The sequence below is a fragment of the Meriones unguiculatus genome, chromosome 8 (genome assembly GCF_030254825.1).
Source record: "Meriones unguiculatus strain TT.TT164.6M chromosome 8, Bangor_MerUng_6.1, whole genome shotgun sequence".
In the NCBI taxonomy this organism is placed as follows: Eukaryota; Metazoa; Chordata; class Mammalia; order Rodentia; family Muridae; genus Meriones; species Meriones unguiculatus.
In genome coordinates, this window is record NC_083356.1 from 78230829 (window position 1) to 78257859 (window position 27031).

At 48.6% G+C, this 27031-nt stretch overlaps 1 protein-coding gene across 8 annotated transcripts in view; it reads right to left on the reverse strand.

The window, feature by feature from the left end:
• Positions 1-27031, reverse strand: part of Ttll11 (tubulin tyrosine ligase like 11) — a 224679-nt gene that overhangs the window by 111312 nt on the left and 86336 nt on the right. For all 8 annotated transcript variants that reach the window (XR_009593829.1, XR_009593828.1, XR_009593830.1 and 5 more), the window contains 2 exons: positions 23192-23287; positions 22163-22278 (listed from right to left, as the gene is read on the reverse strand). Coding sequence is in view for 5 of the 8 variants with exons in the window: in XM_060390048.1 (XP_060246031.1) it covers positions 22163-22278; positions 23192-23287 (212 nt within the window). In the remaining 3 variants the exon portion in view is untranslated. The remainder of the gene's footprint in view (positions 1-22162; positions 22279-23191; positions 23288-27031) is intronic.

The window sequence follows — 27031 nt, forward strand, 5'->3', positions numbered from 1 at the left end:
TGGGCGTGGCCTGACCCTTACAGGGTTGTAGGACCTTAGACAGTGTTCTAGTCCCTGAGGCTGAATTTCCTCCTTTAAAAAGAGCATTTGCAAAGATTTTTCAGATCCCAACAAGACAACCACATGTGTAGCTAACGTAATCAGTGATGACAATACATAGGATCCTGGGGAAATGAGGCATTGGCGAAGTCTGGGGTGTTGCTTTTCAGGAGTGGAAACATCAGAATTTCCTTGCTGAATGAGATATAATTTTAGCAGCTCGTCCCTAAGCTTTGAGTGACACCTGCTTTTCCAAGTGTACACCAGGGCCTGGGGAGGAAGCTCTGGTAGAGTGCTTGTCCAGCATTGGTGAATACGAGATCCTGGGTTCCATTCTTTGTACTACAACACACAAGCACGAATGGGCACACATACACACACACACACACACACACACACACACACACACTGAGTGAAGTCAGGCACCATTGCTAGCCAGCTTCTCTCCAGAAAATACAACTGAAAATAACCCTGGACGAGCCAAAGTGCTTTCAACTTCCCAAACTCATCCTCAGTTTATTGCTTCCATCTGGACATTTTCAGAAAAAAAAAAAAATTTTTTTTCAAAGTCAACATCAAGTTCTTTAAAGAAAGTGGCCCACAGTGTAATGAGCATGAACCAGCCTTGCTGCAGGAATGGAATCTTCCCATGAAGCTCCTGGAAATCAGTTAGTTAGAAAGTCATTCTTGCAGTTCCCTTAGCGATCTGAGTCCAGCCCTGAACACACACACACAAACACACAGGTAACAGATGCCTCACACCTACCTATCCTTTCGTCTGCCTTTCCAATATGAGAAAAAAACCAAACCAAACCAGACGAACAAAAGCCAGCTGTGCAAGCATGGCCCTGTGCAGAGCGCCAGGGGAACAGATGAATCCATGTAGCTCTGACCCTAGAGGGCACAGTTGGGACCTCTAAGCCACAAATCCAGCTCATTGACTTTTGGCTCACCAAATAAATGCTTGCTGAGTGAAGACTAGCGAATAAGCAAAGAAGGGCAATATTGTGCCAAGGGTGGGTGTAGCTGTCTTGCCTTACTTTATGTGTCGCTGAGACAACATCTCTGACTTAAGAGACTAAAAGAAGAACTTATCTTGGCTCATGGTTCAAGGATGCAGTCCATCCTGGCAAAGGGGTCTGGGGTCAGAAGGTGAGGTGTCTGCCTGGTACGCCCATAAGCAGGAGGCAGAGAGATAAGCGCCACATTTAACTGGCTTCCATGTTTCCGTTTCCGTTCGGTTTAGGACTACAGTCCACAGAGCAGTGCCACCCTCAGCTAAGACGGCCACCTCTGTTAACATAACCCAGGTAGCCCTTCCCAGCACGCCCAGAGGCTTGTCTCTGAATGATTACATTGACGATATTAACCACTAAGGACTCGAGCCCTCAAGAAGCGTGTGCCCTGCTTCCTAGGGAGGCAAAGAGGGCTTCAGGGGATGAGCTAGAACCGAGCTTTTGGAGGCAAAAGGTGAAAAAAGATGAGAAAACAGATGAGAAAGGGTGAAAACGGATGAGCATCATGGGTAGAGGGAAGAGTACTGACAAAGGTGTGAAAGGGCATGACACACTTAGGATCTCCAGCAAGCTTTCCAGGGCTAGAGGATGAGGTAGAGAAGAAGCAGGGGTAGAATCCTAGAGTTCTTGAGCCCTCAGCAGAGCCATCCTCACTTAAGACAAAAGTGGTACAAAATACGCTCACAGCCCACTACAGACAGCAAGACAAAACCAGGGGGACTCTGGCTGATGAAACGGTGCCTGGAGGCCAAGCCATTAGGGCAGAGAAAGATTGAAAAAAAAAAAAAAAAGAAAAAAGGTCCAATCTAAGAACAGTAACCAGGATGCCACCCAGTGCCAGGCCACATGGGGTAGGGAAAGCCTCTCTGCACACCCCTCAGTGTGCAGAACGGTTTAGTTACTTGAGAGGTGACAGACATGCTAGCCATCCACAGCTGCCCAACACTTGGGGAAGTGTTTTTTGTTTTGTTTTGTTTTTAACCTTCATAAATGCTGGGTTAGTTGCTGTAAGCACCAGTGATGTTCTCCGTTGGTTCCCATGTGCAGCTGTGCCACAGCGGCAGATTCAGGCACGTCTTCACGTCTCACCCCAGGTCTTGGCTGATGTGGCACTTGAGTTCGTGACTCCTGATGTGTGCCACTCTCTCTTGTGCTCATCCTCTTCTCGTGACGTCAGTGATACCTCCGTTTATAAAAGGAAGCTCCAGGGATCGCCCCGCTCCAGGCGGGCCAGCTCTCATGTGTTAAACGAGACCCCAAGCCAGGCCTACCAGGTTACGGTGGTCTGTCCTTTCCTCTTGGCTATGCTGCATGCTTTCATCCCCACACAAAGAGCCTGTGAACATTCAAGACCCCTCCAAGCTGGTTGCTAAGAAGCTCTGTGGAAGAGTGTTTGTACCACGGGAAATACTCAAACACAACTGGAGTGGTGGAGTGTTTTGTTTTGTCTCTTGAAAGCCAGTTTCTTAGCACATCTCTTCATTCCAAGGCAACAAGGAAAGGGAAAACAAATGTCAGCTTGCTTTCTTCAGTTTCTGCAAGCAGGTGCATAACACACTTAGAAGGATCCGGAGGGGGCTGGTGAGAGGACTCAGCCAGCCAAGCAGACCCGCCACTAAGCCTGCCCACCCAGTTCATTGCCAGGATCTGACAAGATGGAAGGAGAGGACTGACTCCCACAGGTTGTCCTTTGACCCCTACGCCTGTGCTGGGGCGCATGTTCCATTCCCACCCCCAGCAAACAAATAAACGTAAAAGATTTCAATTCCAAATAGCTGAAACTGAAAGGTTTCGTTGTTGGTGGTGTTTCTGTTTGTTTGTTTTAATTCAGAAAGAGAAGCTCTGAGAGTATGGAGAATTAAAATTCTGTGATTTTAATGAGGCTACCATGTGGGCGCAGATCATCTGGTGTGCTGCTGTTGGCTGGGGGGATCTGACTCAGTTACTTCATGACAATAATAGGGGAAATGATGGTGGACAAGGGTCCTGGGAGCTCCCTCTCTCGGGCCCACTGCCCAGTCCCTGCCTTAGCTGCCTGTGTGTGTTGAGCCCAGTATTAAAATGCTGCTGGAGCCTTCTTGTAGGGAATGACAGGTCCTGCTCACAGAAGTTGTTCAGGCAATGGCATTTCTCCTCCGTCCCCAACACAGTTCTGCCATTTGCAGCGCTCCAGAGCTTGGAAGCCGAGGCACAGGGCATAGTGCTAGTGGAGGGCTGACTGACGGACGTGAGGACTGAAGAGGAATGAAGGAATGTGTGTTTAATGAGCACCTACTTTCCCACCAAGCACAGACCTTGATGTCCTTAGATGTGTGACGCACAACTGCCATTTGCTACATGGCTACTATACCAAGCCCTATCGGAAGCCCCTTAGGGGCAGCAACTCACATAACTCTCTCACTGAAGTAGCTACAAGTCCCCCCCACCCCACCCCCATTTCACAGAGGAGAAGGTCCGTCCTGCATTAACCCGAGAGAACACCGCAATGCCAGGAAGAGCCAGGCAGAGCAATGGCTATGGGACAGCTCTCTGTCCTGACCAGTGGAGATAACAGCAAAGAAAGGATTATAGTCAACTTGAACCCTGGCCTTCATTTATTTAATATTAACAGATCACATGGCCTCAATATCACAAAGAACACGCCTGCTGTGTCCTCACAGCCAGGTCCCACTTTCAGAAGAGACTTGAATTATAGAAAGCCTTTGCTGGTGGTATTGGTCAAAACCAACCGACCAACCCTGTCTTCTGGTAGGTTCTATCTGTTAGTCCTCGTTTTGGTCTACACATTGGAATTGTCTGTCTGGGTCACTCCTAGCACATCACACCCCTGCTATGAGCAGCCTCACCATGCCAAGATGGCTTAGTACAGCTCTCCTGGACCCACGGAAGAATGGGGTGGGAAAGGTCTTATGTTGCTGGGTTTGTTTTGGCTTGGCTTTGTTCTGGAATTTAGTGAAATTCTATTGTGTCTTTTTTTTAAAGATTTTATTTATTATTCATACATTATTCTGCCGTATGTACATGCCAGAAGAGGGCACAGGATCTCATCATAGATGGCTGTGAGCCACCATGTGGTTGCTGGGAATTGAACTCAGGACCTTTGGTAGAACAGCCAGTGCTCTTAACTTCTGAGCCATCTCTCCAGCCCCCCTATTGTGTCTTTACCTTCAAGAATTGCCACTTTAGATCCCCAAGGGCCTGTGCATTAAAGGGCTGGTCTCTAGCTGGGCAAGGGACATCTGTAATCCTAGCACTCAGGAGGCAGAGACAGGGGGATCATGAGTTCCAGCACAGTCTTGGCATTTTTCAACAACAGAGCCAACCTGCTTTGCACTGAAACCCCCAAAACTGTGAGCCAAGATAAGGTGACTTATTTCATGGGCTCTTTCTAGCAATGAAAACAGGCTAGCACATCTGAAGGATGCAGACAGAACTCTCCCCAAGAACACAAAGTGGTGTGGATTGTACAGCATGCCCTACTGCTTGGGTCAGTTCCCTCCTCTCACGGATCAAGGGAGGAAGAGAGACATTATTTTTAAAGTGCAAGGAGGCTGGAGCAACACATAGCAGTGATGTTTGCCAAGAAGAGGGAAGTTGTTGATTAATACCAAGCTGAAGGACCTTTACAGGGCCTCCTCTGGGCAAGCAGAGAGTCGCCTCAACCTCCAACGAGAAGCTGACATGGGAGCCGCATGAGCCAGTTCTGGTTCAAACCCTGACTCTGCCCAAGGGTTTCCATGTTCGCCTATGGGGCGAACATAGAAACAGTAAAATGACATTATGGTCCTTGGTAGAGTTATGGTCTAAATTAAACCAAAAAGTTCCTGTCTAAAGTAACCCTCAGTAAGCCCAGTGGCCATGTTGACAGGGAGGACAGAGGAACTAGAGAGAAACCACAGGTGTCCACCCCTTTTCATTCCTGAGTGCTCTCCGAGGGCTGGCTCTGGCACCCCACACTCTCCCTTGAAGCCTGATGGCTTACGAACATGCCAGGCCGGTGTCAAATTCTCACTAATGATTCCTCAGCATAAATTAACTGAAGTGAATACTTTGAAACGGCTGCTACAGAATTATGTGACAGCTTCCAGGAGAACCTATAAAAATAGCTAGAATCAGACAACGGCCATTCGATGCACAGAGGTTTCTCATTAATTTAATTTTTCCTTTCCTTCTAGCGTGTGATCCTCCTTTGTAAGAGCTAACAAGAAGGCAGGTGGGAGCAAGTGCCAGGAGCCCTGGCGCTTGAAATAAGCCGTGCTCACAAACGGCAAAAAGAATTCAAGATTGGCTAAAACAGTCATAAACCATAACAGTATTTCTTTCCACTTCTATAGAAACAATTTTTATAAATCTGCGCCATTTGCAGAGGACCTCCGTGCGTGCCGTCTCATCCCACTTACTTATTATTAGATACTGAGCACTCACAAGCATGGGGCATCCATGTATTATGATCTCCCTTGATTTTCCCAGCGACCCACCATTATCTCTATTTCTGCAGGTGAGGTGCAGTGTGGACAGCAGGGGTCACCCGGGGTCGTGCAGCTGAACACGGAAGACTACAGTTGGAACCTGAGTCTTCCAGAGCCGAAGCCAAAGCCATTTCTGTTCCCTGAGCCGCGTTTCATCCCAGGAACTAAGCACAACAGCACAGCATTGGGGCCTCCCTTGGAGGAGACAGAATGCCTTTGGTGGCTGGTGGAGGGAAGCCAGTGTGCAGAACGGGCCCACACACGCACCTCCTCCTCACTCCTACCGCTCTCAGGTCTGACTCTGGTTCCCCGCAGTCCTGTATGTGGGTTGCAGGGAAAGCCTCACTCTGGATTCAACATCGGGAAGCTCATTTGCCTGAAGATATCTCTTTTTCCAGCATCACCTCTTCCCTAATGAAGGTGAGATTCGGCTTCTTTATTTCTTTATCTTATTCTCAAATCATTCTGGAGCTAGGTGGAAGAGAGGGCTCTTTTTGGCTTTGTTTCATGGCCTCATATGACTTCCATTTTACAGACGGAGCCCAGAAAGATGAGAAGCTTACATGTGATCAGGTGTGTGATAAATATTATGCTGTATGTGGATAATTTCTTTAATTCATATTAATGAACATGGTTTAATGGAAACAAGGAGGATAGGTTAACACTGCAAAAATGTCAAGTGTGAAACAAACGAGAAGAGAAAGCATAAATCCAATGAATGCAATAAAGAGGGGACTAAACTTCCCCCAGATTAGAGACCTAGATCTAAGGTACAGTATAGGGTAAGCTGAACACCAAATCGGTACCAAGAACAGGTATTTAATGAGATATTTTTCAACTATCAATCAGGAACTAAAACCAGTTCATTTGGAGATTGGTAAGTCCTCCTAATACATGGAAAAAAAAAAAACCCTCCCAAGTCCAACAGGCCTCATATGGGTTGTGACCACACTCCCAAGCTCAGGACACCTATTGAAGCCTCTACAATCTGAAACCCGTCCGGAGAGCCGCTTGTTGCTGAAGCTGGACCCAGCCAACCTTAGCAATAGCCTGAGACTGAGTGCTGTGGGAGAAAGACAGAGCTGATGGCCTGTTAGAACAGGGCGGGTCCTCGGCGGTTGTTCTGGTTTCATATATATGGCGATGATGAAATATCCTGATCAAAGCGCCTTAGGGGAGGGGCTTTAGTCAACTCACAAGTCCAGGTTACACCCAACACTGAGAGGAGGTCAAGGCAGGCGCTTAGGCGGCTGGTCCCCACGTCCCCACAGCCGGGAGCAGAGGAGGAACACACACCCGTGCTCGCTTGGTGCATAGGCCCAGCTAGCTCTCATCGTTCTCATACTGTTCAGGGCTTGGCCCACGAAGTGCTATTACTCTCAATCAGGGTTAGGCCTTCTAGCTTCAGCTAACTTTCAAGAGAATCCCTCACAGACATGCCCACAGACCAGTCTGTGTTAGGAAATCCCTCAGCTGAGGTGCCCTCTCAGGTGACAGTTGAAACTACGCAGCTGGTGACGCAGGAGAGTACAGGCTGGGCTCGAATTCAACACGATCCTCCTGCCTCAGCCTTCCATGTATGAGCCACCAGGCCCGGCACATTACCCATAGAAACACTACTGTCTGGTCACTTCACCAACACTGTACGTGTGTAGTACCATGTAATTACAGGTCAACTGAGCAGGCTTCCAACACCAACAGAGAGATGCCTCTCAGACAGCAGGTACAACCTGTGGTCAGACTGCAGGAGACACAGAGGTCACATCTAAAATAGCCAAGTGTGGAGACGAGGAGCATTCTCTCCCCTGACTGCACGCACCAGCTCCCTGGTTTGGAAGACACCCATCATAAGCTTAGGCAGAGCCTCACAATGGTGTCCTGATGAAGCCTCCAGATTACAAGAGCACCAAGAAAACAGCCCTCTGTATCCACAACTATTTTAAGAACCACAAATCCTGTTTCTCTTCGTCAAGCTAATTAACGTTTGTAAGCAGGACTGAAGTGTTTCTTGTGACTGTCACGGGGAAGCAGAGCCCTACAGTTGGAAGCCAGTGGCGGGGTGGTGAGAGGCTGTCAGAAACACTTCGCGCAAGCACAGCCTCTAGACAGGAACTACAACTCCCAATTAGGCTGGCCTCGACTACCTGGCACCTCAGACCTAGTGGTTTAAAAGCAGCCCGCAAAATTTGCAGAGTCCAAGGATTTTTAAAAGAAGAAATCTCTTTTTATTTTTATCTCTCTCTTCCAAATAATAAATTATACGTGCTTGTAAAATGGCTGCGTTTCTGAGATGTGGCAGACAGTACAGATGAGCCAACCACAAGCTTGGAGAAGGGTGGAGACTCTCCCAAGGTCAACCTCAGAGTGCACTGTGGCACGGGCAGCCGGGGACCTTGCCTCCTACAGGGTCAGAGCTGACTTTACTGGGAGACTGCTTTTATTTAGGGTCCCTACCCATGTGGTGTGACAAAAAAGTCATGGAAATTAGAGGGACCTATTTTCAATGTGAGGCACAAACAGAGCAAATGCTTTGTACCAGGGAGCACTTTAATTAAACTAGAAACAAGGGCACTGTTGACTTACTTGCTGAACTCTGCTACGCCATCCGTTTGTTTAAATTGCTGTCTTCGAAAAATAAAACACACATGATTTGAATGGAGAAAACCTGTATGCAGTTGATCCACTGCGTCTGTGAGTCTGTGGCTAAGGATTCAACCAAGGATGCAAAACACTCAGGACAGAAACTGCATCTCTACTGACTATGTATAGCCTATTTTCAAAGGGTCGTTTCCTAGACAACACAGTATAGCAACTGCTTAGGCAGCACTTACATTGTATTAGGTATTACAAGGAATCTGCAGATAATCTAAACTACACGAGGGGAGGCGTGTGGGTTACACACAGACACTGCTGCTCTAGGAAAGGGACTTGAGCGTCTACAGATTTTGGTACTATGGGGGATGCTGGGAAGGACAACTATTTCAGCAGGTATCCACTGGAGAGAATTGTAATAATGTTCATGCTGGGGATATTAGCCCTAGTGCTCAGAACTGTGATAGTAGATGTTCGTAACAATAAGGCTAATTATCAAACAATTACCCCTCACAAAATGCTTCCCACAGCCGGGCTGCTGTGTGTGTGTGCTCGTGGGTTAGGCTCAGTGATTCATTTTACCGTTACAATACTCCTGCTAAGCAGCTTTTACCATTACACACATTTGACCGGTAGAGGAACCAAGGCTCAGGGAAGTCAGCTGCCCCAGATTTCACAGGGAGTAAGGGAAAGGGTTGTCCTCAAATCCAGGCCCCTGGGACTCTGAAGCCTTCTGCTTCCAGCACCACAGAGGACAGTGTCCCTGCCTGTAAAAGTATTGCTTCAAGTTCGATCTCCCGTGAGGACACTTTGAGACGCGAGGGCAAACTACAGAGTAGGAGGATGACCTGTCCCCCACAGCCATCTTGGCCTTGTCCTGCCACAGAGCCGAGGAACTTAGGAAAGCAGTGCTTACCGGGCGGGCAATCAGATGAAGCTGACCCACAGTGGTTCAGAGCTCCAGGGAAATTTGGAGCAAGGTAGAATTTGTCTACTGTTCCATCTTAAAATATTCATGAAGCAAAGGAGCACTTCCACATTCAATAATGAAATGGCTAAAATCTGCAAGTTATATTTACCGATCATGAAGAAAAAAACACGTTCCTAGAAGGACCGAGGGTCCTTCGCAAGTTGCCATGTTACAACAGTGAACCCTCTCCCTTCCCCCACAAGAGAGACAGAAGCATTGCTGTTGCCTGGAAGGAAAAAAAAAAATCCTTGCTACTACTTGTTCTGCTGGAGAGAAAGGCTAAGTCAAAATTAAGAATGCATCTAGGACTTTGCCTGCAAACTAGCTTCGAGAGAATGACAGGGATGGGGGAGGGGGCGCTGCAACTTCTCCCTCATTAAAAGAATTGTTTTAAGTGGATGTGATGATGCCTAAAAGGTTAGGTTTGACAATCGTCAGTACTTCGATTGTCTTAAGAAACCCTCATGGAAAGGCAAGGGGAGGAAGCAGATGAATAAAAACGTGGTTGAGTGCCCCTGAGTCACTTTTCCAGTGCTCTGGTCGCAGGCATTATGAACTATGCCCTACTAAACAAGGGCAGTCCTTGCTCTTGGAGTTATTGGGAACCTGTGTCCAGGGAGTCCTTCCCCAGGGTCAGTGCCCACCTCTTACATTTTAAAATGAGTCCCAGTGATCATCACAGCACTAAACCCCAGAGGGGCGGCAGGGCTGCTTTCCGGAGGGTGGTCAATGGTGGGACAGACCGGAAGTGCAGGCTGTCAGGTAAGTGTTGTTCCCTAGCAAAGACAGCACCAGAAGCAGATCAGAAAGAGGCACGCAGTGTCAGAAACTCCAGGTAGCTGCCACAGCCCCTCAGGTGAGCCCCTACTCCAGTTTGGGAACAGATCACCTCAGCTGGGGTGGCCTCCACCCACATCCCTATTGCCAACAGCTCTGTGGGTCTGTATCAGGGACTGGCCCTGTCAGTCCAGAGCTGTTACTTGAGCAGATACTAAAAAGAAGCACCTGTGGATGAGGCTAGTGTCACTGACATGGCCTGGCAGTGTCTTTCTCACCATCACAGCAGCCCCGTCGGCTATTCTAAAGGGGCTGTGGTTTCATCCTCAGCCCTGGGTGAAATGGCCAAGGGTTGATTCTGGCCACTCTCTCTTAGCCCCATCCGGGGAAAGGCGTGTGTGCTCCTTGCTCCTTCACACTGGTGATACTCCATCTTCAGGAGGCTCCCTGCTCCTGCCTGGGGCCTGTCTTCCTCATGCCCCTGATCACTGATTGCCTTCACCACCACAGATATAAGCCTGAGCCAGAAGAGAGCTGACTTCAGTCTGTCTCTACAGACAGTATAGCTTAGCTCCTGGCCCTGTCCTGTTATTCTACCCTAACCAGCACCCTGTTCTCTCCCCTTACTTCCCTGGGTCTCCGTCCTCCTCAGAATGCCACTGAGGCCTCACAATGGTGCATGATTGAACTCATCCTAGTACCATAACTAACCATCACCACTCACAGACCCCAAAGAAAGCTTGCTATCAGACTCTGGCCATGGATGCCTACCCAAGACTCCAAACTCAAGAGCTGAATGAGGGATTGTTGAGACCAAAGAAACATGCCGACACAAAGTCCATCCCCATACTCTCTAGACGTTCACTCCAGATTCCTAGACGCTAGAACATCACTCCTGCAGGATTAGCATCGACCTCTAAGCAGTGTGCCTGGTGCCTTCCTTCTAGACCTCACGGGACAGTCAAGGAGAGCCAGGAGCAGGTTGGGCAGACTCTGCTGAGGATGGAGCTGTGGTGTGGGGAGGAGTGTCCACCTTGAAGTGCTGGAGTCAAGAGTGAAAAGAGACAAGAGGCTGGCAGGTGGCTAGGGTCTCAGCCACACTCATTGCAAGGGGTGGGTCTGCATGCACACTGATGAGCGTGCTGGGGCCGTTTTCACTCCACTCCCCACCCCGTAACAGTGTGATTGCCCATGATCAGACCCATGGCCTGAGAGGGAAAGTGAGGGAGGATCAGGCAGGGGCAATGGAAACCACAGGCAACCGTGAGCCCAATGAGAACAGACTCTCAGGAGGCAGGCTTGACTGAGCAGCTCAAATAACTTAAACCTTTGGGGAATGGGTAGGGGCTTTCTGGGTGAGCGTACATCCCTGGCTAGGGATAAGGTGCTGGGAATGCCTTATTTACATGGAGAGGAAGTCCAGGTGCTTGCTGGACATGAGAGAGGAAGTTTAACCTGTAACCTGGTCACCAGGCTGCATGAGCACCTCAAGGGTGGGAGAGGTGGGGCTGCAAGGCTACGTGTGCCAGGACACGCAGGCCCAGGACAGGACGAGAGGAGTCCTCCCCCTGCCTGGCTCAGGATGAGATTGTTGGGGTTTGGGCATGCCTCAGCCTCCCTCCTGCTCCGGGCCAGCTCCTGCAGTCACACAGCGCCTCAGCCCTACACGCAGATAACATAGGCCACATCCCTAGGAAGAACCCAATAGATGCTCCTAAAGAGAATGTACCCTGAGGTCTGTTTTGGCCTCTTATTTGCTTCTAATAACTACTGTGGTATGAGGAAATAGCTATTATGTTCTCACAAAGCCGATGAGCTGAAGGCCTGGCCCCCAATGTAGCAGTATTCAGAAGGAGCGCCCGGCTAACCAGAACACGAAGGTTCTGGTTTCATCAGTGGGCACATCCCTTGGTGGGTGCATACTTTCTGAGCTCTTGGGGTGAACGGGGAACTGCAGAAGGTAGGGCCTGGTGGAAAGAAGCGGGCTACTGAGGGCGTGCCTGCAAGGGGATATTTTGTGCCCTTCTGCCTGCCCTCCTGAGGTAAGTGGCTTTGCTCTAACACATGCCAACCGTGACGCTCTGAATTGCCACAGTGGAGCCAACTGGCTGTGAGTCCTCCGAAGCTGAGGGCTAAGATTAAACCCTTCCTCCTTTGAGTTGACCGCCTTAAGCCCCGACCAATGCTCCAACCAATGTGCAAAGCAGGCACCATTCCACCATTGTCTCCACTGTATAGCCTGGGAAGCCGGCCGTGGGGAGGTTAAGTGATTGGCCCAGTCACGTGCCCAAGAGCCGAACCCAAGTGTACTCATTCCAAGGCTGGCTTTCTTACTCCACACGTCTACTTGACCTTGGCGTGGTTGCTTCTGGCTGCATGGAACTCATGACTCCTTTTAGTCAATTCACAACATTGTCGGCAGAGGAAGCCTTTTGTTTTTCCTTCCTTTCTCTGAGTTTAACTGTCTTCATAAACTTCAGCCCCAGTTCCTTATTCTGCCACTGGCACCTGGAGATATGCTATTCCACCTTCCACTACAATTTTTGAAGCTACAAAAGCTTCTGCTCTTGGCTCTACTCTCTGAGCTGAGACATCCTCACTGCATCTCTTCCCTCCTAGCAGAGGACTTCCAGATCCTCTGCTTAATCAGGCCTATAGCACTTCACAGGGTTGATCATGTGCAGAAATTCTGCCTCAACTGATTTAGTTTGCAGGTAAGTGGCTTATTCCTCCTACCAGCAGGAGATGGGGTCCTAAGACCCCGAGCTGAGGATAGTCTCACCACATCTTGGATTTTGGCCTATAGAATGGGCTAAGGACTCATGGGTTGCCTACCACCCAGCTGGGAGGGTGCCGGACAGTAACTGGCTGGGGAGGACTGTAAGACAGCAGAGCACTGTGCAGGTGTGTGGGTAATGATAGTGAGGATAACAATGAGCAGGGTGCGGAGCTGGCGGAGGAAGCCACGGAGGCAGGTGCTATGGAGAAGCCCTCTGCACTAGAGTTTGGTTCCTTCATCAGCCCCACCTCTGACAGACATGGGTGCAACGCACAATTGGAGCCAAGAGGTCTTTAAATAGTCTGCCAGGGAGTTCCACCTCACGGATGACACCCAGGTAACTACTGCGTTGCTGGAGTGCTTTCAGAGCACAAAGGAAAAACTTGAGGAGGGAAGGGTTTATTACGGCTCAAAATACGATACAAAAATGTAACACAATTCCCACAGTGGAAGCAGGAGTGTGAGATGGCTGGTCACTTTGCGACCATAGTCAGGAAGCAGAGAGAGAGAGAAATGCTGGTACTGTTTCCTTTCTGAAGAAGCCCAGGACCCTAGCCCACATTCAAGATGGGTCTCCTGCCTCAATTAAACTACTCTAGACACTCAGACACTCCCAGAGGCTTGCCTCCTAGGGGACCCTAGATCTTGTCAAGTCAGTATCAATGTTGATCATCGCTGGCACCTTAAAGACAGGATGTCCCTGTGTCCGGGGACGGAGCCAGAAAGCAGGACGGGCCTGTGAACACGCTGCTGAGGCTCTGTACGTGCAGCACAAAGTAAAGAGTCAGGAGTAAAATTATTGCTTTCTCCCATGGGGGGGGGGGGGCGTAGGTTTTTTTTCCCCCTAGCTTGCAGTTTCATGAGTGACATGGCTATGAATATTGCAGTCCCCATTTCCTGGTTGCCAAGAAGCTTCATTGGCGCTGCGTTGGAGGCTTCTGCACAACCTCCCTCCTGCCTCACGTTCCCTGGGGCAGGCCAGCTTGCCTCCTTGTTGCCATTCCTGCTGCATCCTGTAGCTCAGCAGGTGCGGATGTACTGCTGACCCAGCCTCTGGCACAGGTCTACATGCAGACTGGCTTTCTCCTGTGCATTCATTGACATGCTAGCAGCTTCCATGCGGCAGGGGGATAGCACAGTGTGGAGGCAGAGGGAATCCTGCCAACGTTAAGGAAGCCACCCACCAGCCAGGGAGAGCTGGCTGTGCAGCTGGAGAGGTGGAGTCATGCTCCACTCACGGGAGGCCAGAGTGGGGGGTGGAGGAGCCGGGGGCCAGATCCTGCTCAAATCCTGCCCTCTCCCACGCCCCACACATCAGCCTCTGCCCTGAGAGTTGCTGAAAGTGAAGGAGGAAATGGTAATTGCATGAAAAGAAGAGGAAAAAGAGCAGCTGGAGAATATTGCCGACCATTTGGTGTGATAACCCAGGGCTCTGGGGATTACTGAAGCGGACTTTCATTCTCATCTTTCATTTCTTTTAATCTAGCAGATAATTAGAGGAAAATCAAATCCCTCCCCACAGCCAAAGATTAACCTGTCACTGCTGTAGCTCTCTTCCTTACTGTACTACCTATTCTCTCGTACTTTCCTCCTTAAACACCACACACAGGCGCGCGCGCGCGCACACACACACACACAAAATGTTCCACTTATTTAAAACTATTCAGATTGGACATTTCCCATAGCAAGGGCTCTCCTAAGAACAAGCAAGATTCTCCCTCCCTCTAAAGCAAGAACTTTTCATTGCTTTGCAGATTAAAACCCACCCCACTGGGGGAAAAAAAAAACAAACTCCCTTTTATGGATGAAGAAAGCACAGTGCAGAGTGAGGAGACTGAACCATTTATGGCTATAAATGGCAGAGCCAGGATTTTCTCCTGAAGCATCCAACTTCGGATCCCTGTGCTTACACACTCTGCTCCCGTCTGCACACAGAAGCCACGAGTGGATCTCTTTTCCGACCTCAAGGGGTCTCCGTTCCCTCAGACAACATGGAAATTATATATAGAGGGAGACAAACCCCTTTGATGGGAATCCTGCCTACTTCCTTCCTTCCGGTTTGGGACATTATTGAAAAGCCGAGTGGCTTCCTGGTTGGCTGAGGCTCCTTCTCTCTCAGAATTACCTGTTCATGGCTTAGCCCATATAAACTGAGAGACAAGTCCCTGCCTGAGCTCACAGGGAAGCAGACAGCTCTCCACTCTCTTCACTGAGACAGGGCCTCTCTGACCCCAGAGCAGCCAGTTGTCCTGGGAAACCCCTCCTCCCAAACTCTGGGGCTATGGGTGGCCTCTACCATACTGAGCTGGCTTTTTTCCCCCTCATGCTTGCATGGCAAGTGTTCTATCCACTGAGCCACCTCCCTGGCCCACAACTCCTGATGAGGACACAGCAACACTTTGGGGTCACTGGGACAGTGCAGGAGGAAACTGCGAACCCATCCTCACTTGGAATGACTCCCGGGAGGGCTCATATATGTCCATCTAGCTTCCCGTCTCTACTCACGCGGGGGCACCTGCATACCTGTGGTGGAGAGACCCAGTTCCTGCCCGACATCCCTTTGAAACGATACTCTTCAGGAAATGCACTTTTCCCATCAGCCTCAGAAGTGGCCCCGCTCAGCAGACTGCACACACAAGAGGCTTTTCTGGTGACTTCTCACTGTTTCCCATTTTCAGACGGAAGCTGCTTGGCATGCTTCACACAGAGTAATGCACTTATCATTAGCCTCCTCCTGTCTGTTTTCCCATGGAAATGCATTCACATGCATCTAGTTTACTGAAAACCTACCCAAGCCCAAGACCCTGTGAGGACCAGACAGCCGCCACCATAGCTGCAATTCACAATGACCCCCAGCCTGTCAAAAGTTATGTGGAGCTTCCAAAGAGGCTCATTTTGGCCTTAAATAGTAACATTCTGGCCTTTTCTCCACGAACAGTACGCACATACATAGGGTCCTGTGTCACTTCCAGGCTCCCTCAAGACCTCACTTCTTCCGCACTGAAAACAAGCTCCAGTTTCTTTAGTTTGACATTCCCAGGCTGTCCACCTCTGGTCTCTGGGATTCCACGGACCTCCTCTCTCCAATCTACTTCATGCACCTGTCTCTCCAGCCTACCTCAGCTCTTCAGGGGTTCCTGCAGAGCCTCTACCACCGTTTCTCCCACCTGGGGCACACTTCCTCTTGACTCTATTTCAAAACCTTTCTGCCTCAGCTGTAGAGCTACCTACCCTTCTTCTGCATTAGAAATTCATCCTGCCGGGAAATAATCTCTCCATACACTTTTCTCCCTTGATGATTTGTCTTTGCATTCACTGTATTTAGCCCCCACCACCTTATAGATCTTTATGTATGGGTCTTAACCTCCCTTTCTGGCCTCTGAGCTAATTTGCTTCTGGAGTCCTCCTCTGGACATACAGTCAGTGCTCAGGAAACACTCAAGATAAAGGAATTCTTGTTTCTCTCACCCACCCCTGATGCAAATGAAATGCAAATGAGCATACAAAGAGTCACCTCACTTTGGCCCAGACTTTTTTTTTTAACATATATGAGACCTTCGGAGGCACTTGGGATCTGTGTGTGTGCTGGTCCACGGGGTCCAGCCGAAAGACTCCTTCGGCATCAGCTGACGCTCAGGATTTCAAGCAAAGAAGAGCTGTGCCCACACACATGGACTGTAGCTTAGTGAGGGGTCTTCTGGGAGAGTGTTTCCAGAAGTGTGACCAGCCATGAGGATGCTGCCCTTTTTAGCACGCATGCTCAGTGCTCACAGTTCTGCAGTGGTGGCTCAGCAGACAACTGGGGTCTACCTCTGGCTACTTTTCCAGACAACTGGAGTCCAGTTCCCAGCACCCACATGTGGCTGCCAACCATTTCTAACTCCAGTTCCAGGGGATCTGACACCCTCTTCTGGCCTCCACTGGCATTGCCTCACAGACATGAGGGCAAAGAAGCCATATACACAAAAAAAGGAATAATAAGTCTTTTCAAATGTAAGTACAACCCAAGCGGGAGGACTCAGAGCTTGTGAGCTTTCAGATCACGTGCTTCCTCTACTGTTCTCTTGTTTGTGACAAAGCCACACTCCCTGGTCACACCCAGAGGCCTGGGAGAGGTTCCTCCTCTATTCTCTCAGAATTCTTCTCCTTTGTCATGGGTTCCATGTAGAATTTACCTGCTTTGAGTTTCACCTGTTGGTTCTAATGGCAAAGAGTTCTGGAGATGTGCCTGTCAAGGTAAGAAGTAAAACCCCTGTGGACATCTCTTACTGGCACTGAAGCGGCTCAGGCAGGCTCCCTCCATTCTTTATAGCAAACAGCGTTCTTCCGGTGATAAGGGGAGCAGACTGAAAAGTCACTGATGGGAAAAGGGCCTTCTGGGCTTCCATAAGTCATGTTCCAAACACTTGTAGTGGAATCAGGGGCAAGCAGCCTACAACCCAGTTTCCAGTCGCTAGGAGGTATCACAGTCTCCATAACATCCCCTTCAATTCCTCCACTGCTACACTTTATAAATATAAATTCTGGGGTCCCAAAGGCTTATAAGCCTAGTTACCAGAAAAATCAGCATTGAGGAAAGAAGAACAGCCTGTGAAATGGCCCCTCTGGGGTTAGATGAACCTTCCCCAGACTAGGGCCTTGTCTTAGAACAACTGGCCATTTACTCATTCACACCTGATGGTTTTCAACACAAAGCTGGGCTAATGCAATACCCTGAGAAAAGAGGATGCTTCCGTTGGTTTTCCCTATTTGTCCCTTTCTCTTTGAAGCTGAGCTTTCAGTGTGCAGCAGAAACCCATCTCAAAGCGAGGAGACTCTGGTCATTTCTGCTCTGCCACTAAGGAGCCTTATGCCTTGCGAGAACTCACTTACCTTCTCCAGCTTAGGGCTGCACAGGGGGAGACACAGGCATAGAATGACTTCTCCATTACTCTGATCTACTCCTCAGAAGCTTAGGAGCTGGCTGTCACCATCAGCGCAGTTTCAAAGCATAGCCTGACTGACCCCTTCGTGACCCCGGGACCAGCATTTGTCAGCGCTGTCAGGGAAGGAAGTGACTTGGCTGAGCTCACAGCATAATGAGAGGTTAAGGACCTCACCCAGCTCTGGTTGAAGCCAACTTCACTGCTGCCAAGTCAATGTTCTTCAGATGCCTGTGAGAAGTCTTGAACCAGGCAGATGACAGGAGTGGGGGCCTCTTACCTCTATCTATAAAGTGAGGGGTCAGATTACACCAGAGGTTTTAATGGCTTCTTGTGGCAGACGGAAACCTTCTCCCTGCAGGTGAAATCTAAGATGAGAGGACCCAAATTGGAAATTAATCCGATTGCAGCACACACAGGTTGAAAAAGAGACAGAGATTTTGCCCAACTGTTCATCAACCGACAGACAGGTACTAAACTGTTGTGTATCTAATCTATAATGGAAGAGTATTCGCTACAAAGCTCTAACGCATGCTGTAGCATGGTTGAACATCATGGACGTTATACAAAGGAAAGAAGCCAATCACAAAAGACTGCATTTTGTTCAATTCTGTTAAAAAGCCAAAACCTACCAAGAACAGGAAATCCATGGCAGATAAGCAGCTACCAAGAGCAGTAACGGTGGAGGTGAGATCTGGGGTTCAGAGAGTGCTTACAGGACTGGGTTTCTTGTGGAGTGATGGACATTTTGGGGGCTATATGGACTGATATCCCTACAACACTGGGGATGTGCCAAATGTCACCAAATCTCACCAAGCTGTATGCTTTTATGTGTGTGTGTGGGGGGGGTGTGTGTGTGCTAGGGATCAAATCTAAGGCCTCACATATGCTGGGCAACTTTCTAACAGCCACCAACAGCCCTCTCCAGGATCACTGTGAGTCCATGGCCAGCTCACCACCTCAGATTTATTATACATCACTGGTTTGAACTCACAGTTCTGCAAGGAAGTTAAGCCAACCATTACTCTGTTTTGTTTCCTCGACGAGCAGTAAAATGGGCATTCGAGACAGCCTGCTGTCAGAAGTGTGGTGGCATTCACCAGCGACTCCAGCCTCAGGAAGCTGAGCCCAGAGGACTGAGAGCAAGTTCCAGCCACACAGGGAGACTGCCTTGAAAACCAATACCAAACCAAACAAAAAAGTGCCTGTGAAATTGTTTCATTTGAATGTAGTTATCACTGTTTTATTTACATGTCATTATCTGCTATGTAGAAAAGGCTCCTGGAGGCTTAAAGCAGCCATGGAATTTGCTGAAGCACTTACTAGTAGTTTAAAATAGGGTAGAGATTTGAATGTTGTCTCTTAGCCTCAAAAAAAAAAAAGGGGGGGGGAGTTTGTTTGTTTTTTAAATAGCATCTCATTTTATAGCCCAGGCCTAGCCAGGAATTCACTAGATAGCCCAGGCTTTCCTTCAATTTATGGCAATCCCATCAGCCTCCGAGTACTGGGATTAAAAGGCATAAGCCGTTGTGTCTAGCAAAGAAAGTGCTGCTATGTTGAGAAGGTGGTCAGGGGGGTCAGGCTCCTCTGCCCACAGACCACCTGTGACTGTTCTCAGCCTCAAGAAAGGTCCCAGGGGCTGCGTGGAGGTGCAGGGTGTAGGGGTACGTGTTGGCACCTTTCCAATGGTTCATCTGCACCCTTCCAGGGAAGTCTTGGGGCTGAGAATCTCAGGACATGTGTTTCTTAATTCAGATTGGGTGGGCAAGTGAAACTCCAGCTGTCTTGATGACAACCATCCCAAGGAGAACTAATAAGGACCACGCCACAGGCTCTAGAACTGGGCTTGCGGACACACACCTGTAACCCCCCTGTCTCTAGGGAGGCAGAGACAGTAAGACTGTGAATACAAGGCCTGCCTAGGCTTCATAGTGAGACCCAACTCAAACAACAGCAAAAAGAACTGGAAAACTCTGTTTCTACAGGTAAACTCCAGCCTGGAATTCTACTGTGATGACACTCACCACAGTTGGAACGGCGTGATCCACAGTTTTTGGCCCCACAGCCCTGAACATTTTCTGCCTCCCCTACATGCTTTGCCCAGTTATCTTGAGGAACTGAGAATAATTTCAGCCTCAAATCTGGTAATGTTACCACAATAATAATTGTTTATATATTAATGTGCTTTGCAGACTGCAACGTGCTCTCGTGGATGATCACTGCTTGCTAAAAATAAAATTAAAAAGTGAAATTAAGGGAGAAATCAGTAAATGGCATTTAGCTATTTGCACACCTCCTGATGCTACAGGTAAGAAAGAGGGAGATGAAAGGGCTTCTAGATTAGAAGTGAAGCCAGAGTCCTGAAATTCTGTCCCTGGATATCGATACAAACGTCAATGCTTTTTAAATTAAAAATGAGGTGCTGCTGCTTATGACTTGATAAGTTATAAAATGCCTCTTTCATCCTTCTCAATCAATGGTCCTGGGCTCCACTGCAATTCAATTTCAGATCTTCAGCTCTTATGGATTGCATAGGTAACATGAAACAAAGAAAAAGAAAGCTCTGTCTGTGTCGCTTTAGTGTGAAGGGCGGAACCTCTGGTTGTCTGTGTGGTAGCATAGGTTAAAGGATGCTCAGGCCTCCATCCACACCCTAAACAGCCCTGACTCATAGCTTCTGAGTCCAGAGGCATCAGAGCATGTTCAGGGTGGCATGGCCGTAGAAGAGCGCCCTGATCGGCTGTCCAAGTGATCAGCCCCAAACACACACACACAACCGCAGCACTGATATACTCGGTAGCTTATATATGTAATTATTGAAGAAGAGGTCACGAATATTGAGATGGAGTAACAGGGAGGACATACCAGGAGTCGGAGAGGCTGAGAAATAGAAATTATGTAAATATAGTGCTATTACAGGACATTTTCAAAAGAAAAAAATTAATTTAAAATTTAAAAGTATGCTCAGGCCACACAATGGATATTGAACTTCTTGTTCCCAGTGAAGGAGTCAGAATACCAATGTGTCAAGGTCATCCTAAAATAATCTGCACCCCATGCTACAGAAAGCCACCCACTCCTGCTTACACAGAGCACAAAGTCTCTTGGGACCTCATCTTGGCTGCTGAGATCAATAACCATTACAGAATAGATTTTGAAAGAGTGTGCTTTACTGCAATTAATCTAACTAAATTGCAACTCCAACCAGTGTTCTTTTTCTAAGGGGTAAGTAGTGAGAGTGGTTGCATGTATTTAGCTAGGGGCCATATCATTTGCCTGCTGTCGGGCCTGAGATGCTAAGAGGATTTGGCGGCCCAGGGACATCACCTCTAAAGCAGGAGTCCGAGAAGGCTGCTCTGGCACAATTGGCTACACAAACCATAGGAGTCAATGCTTGCGGGATGCTGCCAACATGGTAAAGTTGCTCTCAGAAGAGGTCATGGGAACAGTTACCACCTAGCCTGCCTGAGGATAATATGACCAATCTTTTACATTTCCCGTAGGGTATGCTTGCTCAACCATGGCTGCCAAGATGCAGCGCGGGGAGCAAACCTCTGAGCCATCTGTAAACAAACCTCCATCGTCATAGAGATGGGCACTGCTGAGAGTGGAGGCGCTGTGCTGGTGTTTTCCAAAGATGCTCTGGAAGGCGCTCATGCACAGTCGAGGGGGAGAAGCATTGCTGGGGGGTGACTCAAGCGAGAGCTGGGCTTGAGTCCCATTGCTGGGGAGCCTCAGCAGAGAGATCTAACAAACGTCACTGGCCGGGGAAGTCAGTATTCTTCCCTGCCCCGAGCCACAACTGCTGCTGCAATGTCTGGGAGCCTTTGGCTCAATCCAGTGTGCGTCATGGGTACGAGAAGAACTGCTTGAAGTGCCTGCTTTTAGGTTTCTGCCAGAAGCCATGCACAACAATAGTCAACAAACACTTTGTGAGAACCCGGCCTGCGTGTGTGGTGGGGGACAGACAGAAGACACTGTCCTGTGCATGCATAGGATGACTGCACGAAGGACGAGGCAGGGACATGATCCCCGCTCTTGGCGTCCCCATGGGTGCCTGCGGGGGCGTGCTGAGGAGAGAATTTGTTTTGGACACTCGCGAGCAGTGCCGGAAGTCACCGAAGCCCACTCTGCAGAGATTACACCACAGGCGCGTGGCACTCCGTGAGGGACAGCAGAGGCAGCTCTCGCCAGGTCCGGCTGCTGTGGCCTCTCCTGCGCCGTGCCGTCGCGCTCTGCCTGTGCGTCAGGATTGCAAACGGCCGTGCGCAAGTGCAGATTCTGTCACTGAGGAGGTGGAGGTTAGTGGGCACCTCCAGGTTTGGAGGGCTGTGAGAAGTGAAACCCAGGATCACGTGACTCCTGCTTCTGACCCATACAGCTGCGTGTTGATTGGTTGGTTGAGTGTAGGGCTAGGAATTGGGCTTAGGGGCCTCACACACGCTAGGCTCACGCTCTGCCCCTGAGCTGCAGTCCCAACCACTCCTGATTTTGAGTTGCTGGTTCCATGGGACCATTCGTTTAGATCTCAAGAACTTACTTCACTGGCTCGGGACGCAGCACAGAGAGAGGGAATGAGTGACACAATAAAGACTTACTGAATCTCCTTTTTCTTCTTCAGCGGGTCTATGAGGCGCAGGGTGTCTCTGATCACGGCCACCTTCACCTCTTCATCCACCATGCTGGGGATGTTTTCAAACACCCCTGGAGAGAGCTTGGAAGGTAAGGATTCCGAGTTAGTGCAGAACTGTGACCTAGTTCTGATGCTTATCCCTAAGTGGCTTCCAACAAGCTCAAATGGGTGGGCAATTGTACAGCTGGCCTTGTAAATTATAAATCCAGAGAAGAAAAATTTTAAACCTTCTGTTCATATCAGAATGCAATTCCCTCTCATAAATTCACCAAATTTACAGAGAGAAATAGTAGCGCTATGGTCTCGTTGATATTGTTTTTTATTTTGTTAGCCCAGGATGGCCACCAATTTGCTATGTAGCTGAGGATTGCCTTGAACTCATGATTCTGCCCTCCTGTCTGGACTCCTGGGATTACAGGTGTGCATTATATGTCTGGTCTCAGTGCTGTGCTTCCTGGATTATCACACTTATGAATGCTTGCTTTATGAGAGCTGGGAATATGATAAGGGCTGAAGAATGTGAAAAGAATCTACATAATCCCCCCAAAACCTAGTAGTAATTTTAGGGGTATTTCCTCTTGCTCTTTAAGTGTGTTTTTTTTTGGGGGGGGGACAAACACCGTTAAATGTACTGTTTACCTTAGTGGCTCGAGCATGTCGATGTGGCTAACTCATAGTCATAGAATTTCAATTAGTTCGTCTCCTGAGGCTAACTAATTAATTCATGTCAAAACTGATGGAAAGGCTCAGCTGCTTCTAAGTTTCCCGCCTTGAAAATGAGGAGCATGGCATGCTGGGAAATTTCCAGGGGTCGGAAGGTCTTATATTAATAGACTCTGTTTGGAGCTCGACAGAACTAAAATGATTTGACTTGACCAGAAGTTTGCTGTGAAATTTGGAAGATGGCAAGTCTTGGGCAGCGGAGGGGATGCCTCGCAGGCCGGGGCGCAGGCACAGCAGCAGTAAGCCCCAGGGGGGGGCCGCTGTCACTTACTTCGTATTCATGCTCAATTCTCATGCTGGGGTTTGCATTCACTTCCAGCAGCATGGGCTTCAGGTTTTTCATCAGGAGAATGTCAAAGCCTAGGATCTGGGCAGAACAAACACGATTCAGAATTACTCCCTCTGGCCACAATTTCTTCTCAGGAATTGAGTATGGTATTAGGGTCATTAGGGGAAAATAAATTCAAACTCGGTCTCCAACCTTGGCCTTGACCCTGATCTCCATCCTCCACAGCCCTTCCTCCTCTAGTGTATTTGTCGGACCCAAATGGAGAGCAGACATTTTTTATGGAAACCTTGGTAATGGGATGCATTCCCACAGTGCACTGCAGTACTATCTGTGCTGTCCCGAGTGCCGTAAAACAATGACCTCTTTCCTCCTTAACAGGCTTTTTATTATGTTAAGGATTACTAGCAGTCCATCAATTTCTCTCTCGGCCTTTTGTTCCACTCTGCTCTTTTAAGTTGCTTTTTGGCTACATCTCTGGAAACCTAAGGCCACCTCTCTTAAGCTGGAGTGTGCGTGAGTGTCTTGTAAGATTTCAAGGCAGCTCTTCCCCAGGCCACACCTGCTGAGTCAGCCACTCAGAGTAGAATGTGGCAATCTCCCTCCCCTGGGTAAGTCTGATATAAGCCTGGGGGGGGGGGGTAGGGAGAGAGAGAGAGAGAACACACAGGAAAGAGAGGTTTATTATGGAAAATATGACATTGGTGGGTACCAACCAATTTTGTGGAAAAGGTTTCTCCACAACCTTTTCAGCTCCTAGGACCCTATGGCTGTGCATGGCGCGCGCGCGCGCGCGCGCACACACACACACACACACACACACACACACACCATTAGTAACTATACGACGCACCAGAGATTTACAGTCTCATTAGGTCCTATGGAGACCCTTTAGAAGGAAGCAGAGCATGAGCCTCAGAAGAGACTGCAGCTTTCCTCGATACTGCCTTCTAGTGAGTGAGAGCGTCGACTTTCACATCAGAACTGCCCACATGCACCTCCCGTACAAGAGGAGTGTATGTCTCTGCTCAAAAAGCATTAACAGCTTCCTGACCGTGACAGCAGAGCATAAAACCAGGCTGGAAAGCTACCCTGAACATGGGACCCTGTGCAGCATCGCTACACAGCACCAGCAGTGGCCAGGCTGGCACTCAAGGCTCACTCCCGCACCAGCTGTGGGACCCTTGGGCTTCAATTCAGCACTGACTGGCCCCACGTGGCCACGGGCATCTCCTCCCTACACAGTCCTTTGCTTGGATAACTTTGCGTCCTTAAGATCCTTCCTAACGAGGTTCAGAACTACATGAACCTCAGATTTGGTGGGGGTGGGTGGGTCCTGTTATCTCGAGAGGTAATAACATTACAAAATTGCTGACAAAACAGACACAACCCCGGAGTCTCAAAAAAAGAATGCAGAAGAGGACAGAAAAGAAAAAGATACGGTGTAGACCAGATCTTCATCTATGGACTCCAGAGGGAAAGATGAAGGAATCCATTTGCTCATCCATATAGAATATGCATTACTTAAATGATAATTATCAAACTGTAGCTTCATCTATATTAATGAAATCAAAGTCTGGATGGCCATTTTTGAGAATGATTCAAGATGAACTTATGTCTCAGTGAAGGGCAATCAGGATGAGGCACTGGGAAAAATCACCCTTGTACTATTTTTCTTTCCATGGCCATGAAAAGGAAAGAATGGAAATCAGTAGGAACTGTGGCATGAATTACAGATCTGCTTAATAATAAATGACAAGTGGATATGAGTGATGAGGCCTTTAAGAGACTGGTGACATCACCCGCTTATTGGGGACCTGGCCTGAGTCATATGCGGCAGATGAGGCTGAAGACAATGGCTGGTCACCCCGATCGTCTGCCTTGGCTTTCTGCTGCATCTTGGAAGGATGGATTTTCACTTTTTAAAACCTGGTAGACTCTTTTCTGTTCTAGGTCCAGTGGACTAGCGAATGGGAGAGATGTTGAGGACTGCAGAAGGGGACGGTGGAACCTCTCCCTACACACTAGTCGGCAACCCACAATGTCAACTATTCGAGAATCTGAGCTTGGCTTGCATGGTGTTGAGTGTACTGGATCTTACATGGGAATGCTTTAGCGTCAGAAAGCCCTGGGCTCCAGTCTCTCTCTTTCTCTCTCTGTCTCTCTCTGTCTCTGTCTCTCTCTCTCTCTCTGACTAGCTCACTAACAGGCTTTAGGGAAGGTGTTTAGCTTCTCTGAGCCCACTGCCTCACAGGAGAATGAATGTAACATAGAAGCCCTGCGGCAGCATCAATAACGGCTATGAAAAGTGGTGCCTACGGCTGTGCTTGCCATACAGAAGGCGATCTCGGCTAGCTCGCTTTCCAGTCTCCAGCTAAGCCACCAACAAGAAATGGCAGGGGTGTTCTGTGCAAGTCACAGGAACTGCTCATCTGCTAGCCCTGCTCCTTGGTGGCTCTAGGCCCCCACTGTCTTTATCTGTAAAATGGGAATAAGAACTTTCATTTCATTGACTGGTGCAATATTTACTTGAATTCTTTCTATGACCATGCACCATCAAGCAGGGCACACAAAGGAATATGTTCCTGACACACTGGGCGTTTAAGAAAGGTCAAGCAATATTATACATTTTTATAAGTTTAAGGACATCTGAGTTAGTTTCCCCTCAACAAGTTTGATGATGAAATATCCAGTACCAATAAATCTCAGATTCACAGGTGTGGGAAGAACTTGGAGTTGGACCTTGCTATTAAAACCCCAGACTGAACTGGCAAATAAATAAATAAAAATAAAAATAAAAAATAAAATAAAATTTGGAATTGTCTTGGTCCACAACTTCTCAAGATGGGGTTCTTTTGGAAAAAGGAAGCCAGCGAGATTGGATCAATTTTGGCCTATTTTTAATATGTTACACTTCCACAAAGAGACATTTACGTATGTTCTTCTTTCTTGAAAAATCACAATCTCATCTAGTTCCTCCTTTTAGAAGATCCTAGAAAGCTGTCGCTTGGGAATGGAAGGACCTCTCTCTGGATCTCTCCCACAGTCATGGCACAGCAAGGGCTGTCAAATGGAGAGGTGGCTTTTTAGTCATGTGATCATCTGCCTTGCGGTGCCTCTCAACCAACAATTAGGCGGTGAGTGCCTCCCACTTGACAGATGCCCTGGCAGGCATTTAAAAACATTTGTGCTTCACTGTGACCTTGGAAGCTTCAAGCTGAGGCTGAGGGTCCTGAGCGACTGACGGTAGACTCGCCCAAAGGCTTCGAGCTACATTCCACAGAGAGAGTGTTCTCTTCCAGTGAGCTACATGACCATCTGAATCAAGTATTCTCGACAAGGAGGGCCGGAAATCCTCAGGTTTACATATAACTGCCTGTGGTCCCTTGTCACTAATGCCCCAGTGAGTCCCATCTCCCAGGGTTTGAGAGTTTGTGCAACCCCTCAGCCACCTCGTCCACTTGAGGGCAAGCTCCATTTACTACCTGTTTCTGACAGAAAGGCGGCATGTCACTTTCAACATTAAAAAAGGACAGTGGCTTCCACCTTGGGGTGTACTCTGAAAGAAGCCACCAGGCGTGAAAGTGGGCGGAGAGCAATGACCTGATTTATCCAGCCACCTCTGAGGCAGGACCTGTGAACTTGGAGGAGGAAGAGGATGCCCGGAGGACTGAAGCCCTGGCCAGCCTGTAGAACGGAGCCAGAGACACATCAGTTACCCTGGATTCTTTTTTTTTTTTTTGAGACAGGGTCTCACTGTGTAACTTTGACTGACCCGGAATATGAAGACCAGACTAGTCGCTTACTCACAGAGATCCACCTGCC